The 5,690-nt window shown below is 60.0% G+C and overlaps 1 protein-coding gene across 1 annotated transcript; it reads left to right on the top strand.

Annotated features, from left to right (window-relative positions):
- The first annotated feature begins 287 nt into the window (after window positions 1–287).
- On the top strand, window positions 288–4,859 carry KRT18 (keratin 18). The gene is made up of 9 exons (XM_004711351.2): window positions 288–367; window positions 677–816; window positions 1,113–1,552; window positions 2,344–2,426; window positions 2,743–2,899; window positions 3,413–3,577; window positions 3,684–3,809; window positions 4,077–4,300; window positions 4,676–4,859. The coding sequence occupies exons 3-9, from the start codon at window positions 1,148–1,150 to the stop codon at window positions 4,794–4,796; spliced, it is 1,281 nt and encodes a 426-aa protein (XP_004711408.1). The 5' UTR covers window positions 288–367; window positions 677–816; window positions 1,113–1,147; the 3' UTR covers window positions 4,797–4,859.
- Window positions 4,860–5,690: the final 831 nt, after the last annotated feature.

The raw sequence follows: 5,690 nt of genomic DNA, 5'->3' as shown, positions 1-5,690 counted from the left end.
ATCCTTGGGGAGATGAGGGGTCCCGGACAGCCTAGGGCTAAGCCTCACACCCAGGCTGGGGTTCATACCCAGAGGACCCAGTGGCCAGGCTCTTCCAGGGCCCTTTCCCCTCCCAGGCCCGCCCTGCAGCCTGCTCTCACCTCCTCAGTCCAGCATGAGGGGAATCAATATAACCGATGCAGAGCAAAGAGCACAGTGCGGGCTGTGCCCTGCTGGACAAACCACTGATGGCAGGGCCAAGGTGAGAGCCCCAGATCCGTTTCCCCACAGGAATTCAGCATGGAGCGGCCATAGGGCTTTGGGGAACCGGACGGGAAGCAGGGAGCAGTAAGGGCTTCTCTACCTCCATCCTTCAGCTCTATCTTAGGTGAGCTTCCTAGGGGAGGTTTGGGAACGAGCCTCCTGAGGGGAGGCAGGGAGAGAAGGGGTCTGGAGGAAACCCCAGTCAGCAGGGGAGCAAGACTGGCCACCGTGGCTGAGCCTCAAATGGAGCTTTCCTAGGTGCCCTGGAAGGAGGCCTGGTGGCGGAGTGCTAAGGCACTCGGCTGCTAACCACAGGGTCAGCAGTTTGAAACCACCCCAGGTCCAAGGGCGAAAGTTGGGGGGCGCAGGGCGCGGGGTGCTGAGTGAAAACAGCAGATTGGAGGCTCAAAACTATTTCTCTTCTTCCTCCCAGCCTCCCCGGGCCTGCCTTTGCAGTGGGGAACCTTGGGCTGCAGACAGAGACTGTCACAGACCCCACACCCCTCTCACCGCCCCCTCAGAGTCCCCAAATCCACAACCTGTCAGCAACCCCACTAAGGGGGCAGGAGGCAGGTATAAAAACGTCATTTCCTGCCTGGACTACAGCCCACCGCACCTGTTACCCTAGCTTATAGGTGGGGGGGTGGGGGGTCGGTCTTGTCCGGGCTGCTCTGGAGGGAAGTGGTGGGCGGGTGAGATCCTTGGGAGCGGCGGGCGGCGGCGGCCCCCGGAGGAAGGCCGGCGGGCGGGAACCACCTGTAGCCCAAGCCTCGGAGGCAGGTCTGGTGGCGGGGCGGGGCGGGGCCGGGCCCCGCGGGTTCCCACCCCCTCCCTGGGGGATAAAACCGGCCGCCACTCGTGTGTCCCAGACTGTCCCTGCCTCTCGCCGGACTCCTCCGCCAGCATGAGCTTCACCGCCTACTCCACCAACTACCGCTCGGTGGGCTCCGTCCGGGCGCCCAGCCACCGGGTGCGGCCGGCCAGCAGCGCAGCCAGCGTCTACGCGGGCGCGGGCGGCTCGGTGGGCCGGATCTCCGTGTCCCGCACCAGCAGCTTCCGGGGCGGCTGGGGAGGGGGCATGGCTGGGGGCATGGCTGGGGGCATGGCGGGCTTGGAGGGCATCCGTAGCGAGAAGGAGACCATGCAAGACCTGAACGACCGCCTGGCTTCCTACCTGGAGAGAGTGCGCAGCCTGGAGACTGAAAATCGGAGGCTGGAGGACAAGATCCGGGAGCACATGGACAAGACTGCACCCCGGGTCAGGGACTGGAGCCATTACCTCAAGACCATCGAGGAGCTGAGGGCGCAGGTGAGGGCCCCGGAGGGAGGGTCCCCACCTCCAGGCTGCCGGACACTCCCCTACACCTATAGGAATGTCCGTAGGGCCAGGCGCCTGACACCTCGCCCCCTGTCCCTCCCCACGCCACCCCACCCCTGCTCCATCACGAGGTGCCTAGGAACGTTCTGGATTGTCGTACATAGCCCTGGTTAAGAGGACCCCGAGGTTGGCGGCTGAGTGTGGTAGGGTCCTTCCCCAAGGGATAGCGGGACGCGGGGGGCAAAGCTTGACTGGGACAACATGGAGGAGAGCGGCAACATGGAGCAAGTTGGCGAATCAAGGCCTTCGAGCGGATTCGTGGCTGAGTGAGGACAGTGGGAGGGTTAAGCGGATGTGGCTAAAGCTGAGTCATCCGGAGCAAACAGAAGGCCTACCTGTGGGAGGGGCCAGTGATGGGGGTGGGGGGCCCAGAGCCGGAGGGCTGACCAGTCGCGCTAGGAAAAAAAATAAAAAACACCAGGAGAGGGCCTGAGAGAAAGGGCTTTCTCCTGGCTGCTCACTCCCTCCCGGAACAGAGCAGAGCGATAGGAGGCGGCTCTGGCCGCATAGGGAGAGGTGGGAACAGGTAGGTGCATCCGGAGGGAAAACCTGCCGCTGTTCCTGGGCCCTGGTGGCTGTTACTGACACACATCACACTTTCTGCACACACACACACACACACACACACACACACACACACACACACACACACACACACACACACACACACAGCCCAACCACTGACTTCTCAGTCGTGAGACACCCCTTACCACCACCTCCAGATCTTTGCCAATTCTGTGGACAATGCCCGCATCGTTCTGCAGATTGACAATGCCCGGCTGGCCGCTGATGACTTCAGAGTCAAGTAAGATCGGGTGACTGGGGAGTGAAAGGGGGTGGGGGGTAGCGAGGGGCGCAGGGTGACTGAGAGTAGGCTGGTCAGGGAGGGGCAGAGGGTGTGGCGCTGGATCAATGAGAATGTATCCATTCATTTAACTGCTCATTCCTCCCACCACCCCACTCCTTGCAACACTGCTCTCTGAAGTGCCTAAGGCGGTGCCTGGGGATTGCCACCTGATTCAGGTGGCTGGTTTGCAGTGGGCATGGGGCTGCTCTTCGGAGGTTCCGGATCAAGGATGTGGGGGGGGGGACCCTTCTGACCCCCTCCCCCGCACCCACAGGTATGAGACGGAGCTGGCCATGCGCCAGTCAGTGGAGAACGACATTCACGGGCTCCGCAAGGTCATCGATGACACCAACGTCACTCGGCTGCAGCTGGAAACGGAGATCGAGGCCCTCAAGGAGGAGCTGCTCTTCATGAAGAAGAACCACGAGGAGGCAAGAAGAGCCCCTGGAGACCCGAGGGCCAGCGGGGTGGGGTGGGTGGCGAAACAGGCGGGCCCTCCGTCAAGCTGGCCCCATGCCTAGTGGGTCCCCTTACTCAGTGGGATGCGGTAGGGGGGGGATGAGGGTGAGCGAGGATGGGATGAGAACGGAAGTAGCCGTCACTGGCCCTGGAGGTTGGAAGTGACGGAGGAGTGTGGTTCAGATGGACCTGGCAAGGCCTCCCTAGGCAAAGGTATCCGGAGCAGGTTCATGCCAGGAGGGGAGATGGAGGAGCTCACCATCCATGTGAGGATTGTGAATGGCAGGCAGGTGTATGTGGGCAGGCCCGTCTGGAGTAGAAAGCCAGTGTTAACATTGCCCGGAGGGTAAAACCAGGCGGGTTCTCGGGTGGCTTCGAGACCTCATCCTGCAGGCCGCGTGGAGGAGGCCATCTCAGAGAAAGAGTCTCAGCGGAGGGAGCTCCGATCGTCAGCCCTTCCTCCCACGCGTACCTCTCTCCTCTAGGAAGTAAGGGGCCTGCAGGCCCAGATTGCCAACTCCGGACTGACTGTGGAGGTGGATGCCCCCAAGTCGCAGGACCTCGGCAAGATCATGGCAGACATCCGGGCCCAGTATGAAGAGCTGGCCCAGAAGAACCGAGAGGAGCTGGACAAGTACTGGTCCCAGCAGGTACTTGAGGGGAAGGGGCATATGCCAGGTTGGACATAGAGGCCTGGGGGCATGGAGGGAGGCGGGCAGGGAGACCCGAGCCTGATGGACCATTCCCCGCCTCCAGATAGAGGAGAGCACCACCATGGTCACCACTCAGTCTGCTGAGATCCGGGGTGCTGAGACGACGCTCCAGGAGCTGAGCCGTACAGTCCAGTCCCTGGAGATTGAACTGGACTCCATGAGAAATATGGTGAGAGAGGCGTGTCTTCCCCCAGCCTGAACCCCCCAACTTCTATTGGCTTTGGGCTTAACCCTCTTCTCCCCAAATCATCTTCCTCCCATCGTGATCAGAACCAGTCAGCGGTCCTTTTTCATTTCCTATAGCTCCCCACTCTGAGCTGGCACCCTTGGAGAGGGTGCTTCAAACGATGCAGCACTAACAGCGGCAGGGGCTCCCCCTCTGCTTCGAGCTCCGAGCTCACCCGGACCCCCTCCCCCCATCTGTGTGCCCTCACAGAAGACCAGCTTGGAGGACAACCTGCGGGAGGTGGAGGCCCGTTACGCCATGCAGATGGAGCAGCTCAACGGGGTCCTGATGCACCTGCAGGCAGAGCTGGCACAGACCCGGGCAGAGGGACAGCGCCAGGCCCAGGAGTACGAGGCCCTGCTGAACATCAAGGTCAAACTGGAGGCTGAGATCACCACCTACCGCCGGCTGCTGGAAGATGGGGAGGACTTCAAGTGAGTGGAGCCTCCCTCCTATCCCCTACACACACACACACACACACACACACACACACACACCCCACACACACAAACCAGGTCAAGATAGCACTTCTCCCCCACAAAACTTGAGTCTTTAGAAGTCCCTTCATGAGCCTCTCCACGGTTATCTACTGAGCATCAGGCCAATGCTTTCTGCGCCTCCCCGTGTCCTCAGGAGAAAACAGGGTGCTGAGTTTGCCCCTGTCGGCATTGAGGGTCTCCTGGGGTTGGGCCTCGGGTTTTCCCTTCGCAGGAAGTAGCTAAGGGACATGTAGACATAAAAGTCAGGGCCTGGCTCTTCCTTCTCCTCTGTGGCGGTTGTTTGTAACTGGGATCGGTTTCCGGCTACAGTCTGGTCGATGCCCTGGACAGCAGCAACTCCATGCAGACCATCCACAAGACCAGCACCCGCAAGATCGTGGACGGCAAAGTGGTGTCTGAGTTCAACGACACCAAAATTCTGAGACGCTGAGGCTGCAGACCCCGGGGTACCCCGAGGAAACAGAGGTCAATAAAAACCTGAGGTCACCGGTCACCATGCTGCGTCTTGCTTGACTGTTTTTGAATGTATGTGCAAATACTCTGACCCAGTCGTTCTTTCTGTGAACTGGCAGGATTTGACTGTCACCTCTGACCCCAGGGGCTCCCTGGGAGTGGGGGAGTGGGCAGAGGCGGTTCTTGGAAGCCCCTTCTCTGAGAAAGAGGAAGAAAAGGTGGAGGGGATGGATGAGGGCAATGGGGAAAAGCCAGACTAGCTTGTGAAGCGGCCTTGGAGGAGACCTGGCGATAGGAAGGCCACCCTCCCACCTATTCTGGAGCCCTCTGTGTCCCTGCCTGCCAGGTGCTCATTAGCAGAAATCCGAGTCCCAGAAGGAAGTGTGCCCAAGGACAGAGGCCACGAGTGAGAGGCAGGGGCAGGAACAGGAGCACACGGCGGGTTCTCCCCCTCCCTGCCACACTGCACTCTTGACCCACCGCCCAGCACTTCCCACCCACCAGGCTCTTCTCAACCAGCCTGCTTCTGTACCCATTCCCCAAACCTGTGGTCTCCATGCCCTGCTCATTGGCCCAATTGGAATGTGAACTTTAGAAATGACTGGAGGGCCGGATGGGGTGAAGGTCAAGGTAGTTATTCAAGTTGAAGGGACGGTCTACACCAGTGGTGCCCAACCAGGTCGCTGGGATGAATGGCCATCCTGAAGCCAACTGGCAAGTCACAGTTCCGCGCTTTCAGCCGGCTTGTGCCTTCTTATAAAAACAGCGGGTGTCTAAAAGTAACCCTAGGTTTTTATATGGATGATATTTCATCTTCTTAACATTAAATAAAAAGTGCATCTCTTAAACAAGGAAGGATAGGAAGCCAAAC

The sequence above is a fragment of the Echinops telfairi genome, unplaced genomic scaffold, assembly GCF_000313985.2.
Source record: "Echinops telfairi isolate 266 unplaced genomic scaffold, ASM31398v2 ScPeMD7_12;HRSCAF=54, whole genome shotgun sequence".
NCBI classification, from domain to species: domain Eukaryota; kingdom Metazoa; phylum Chordata; class Mammalia; order Afrosoricida; family Tenrecidae; genus Echinops; species Echinops telfairi.
This window is presented reverse-complemented; position numbering and strand designations above follow the sequence as displayed.

Bases quoted from the DNA above. Each gene is read 5' to 3' on its own strand.
- KRT18 (XM_004711351.2), top strand. From the start codon at position 1,148: ATGAGCTTCACCGCCTACTCCACCAACTACCGCTCGGTGGGCTCCGTC. The intron at 2,900-3,412 runs GCAAGAAGAGCC...TCTCTCCTCTAG, and splicing joins TGAAGAAGAACCACGAGGAG to GAAGTAAGGGGCCTGCAGGC. The intron at 3,578-3,683 runs GTACTTGAGGGG...CCCCGCCTCCAG, and splicing joins ACAAGTACTGGTCCCAGCAG to ATAGAGGAGAGCACCACCAT.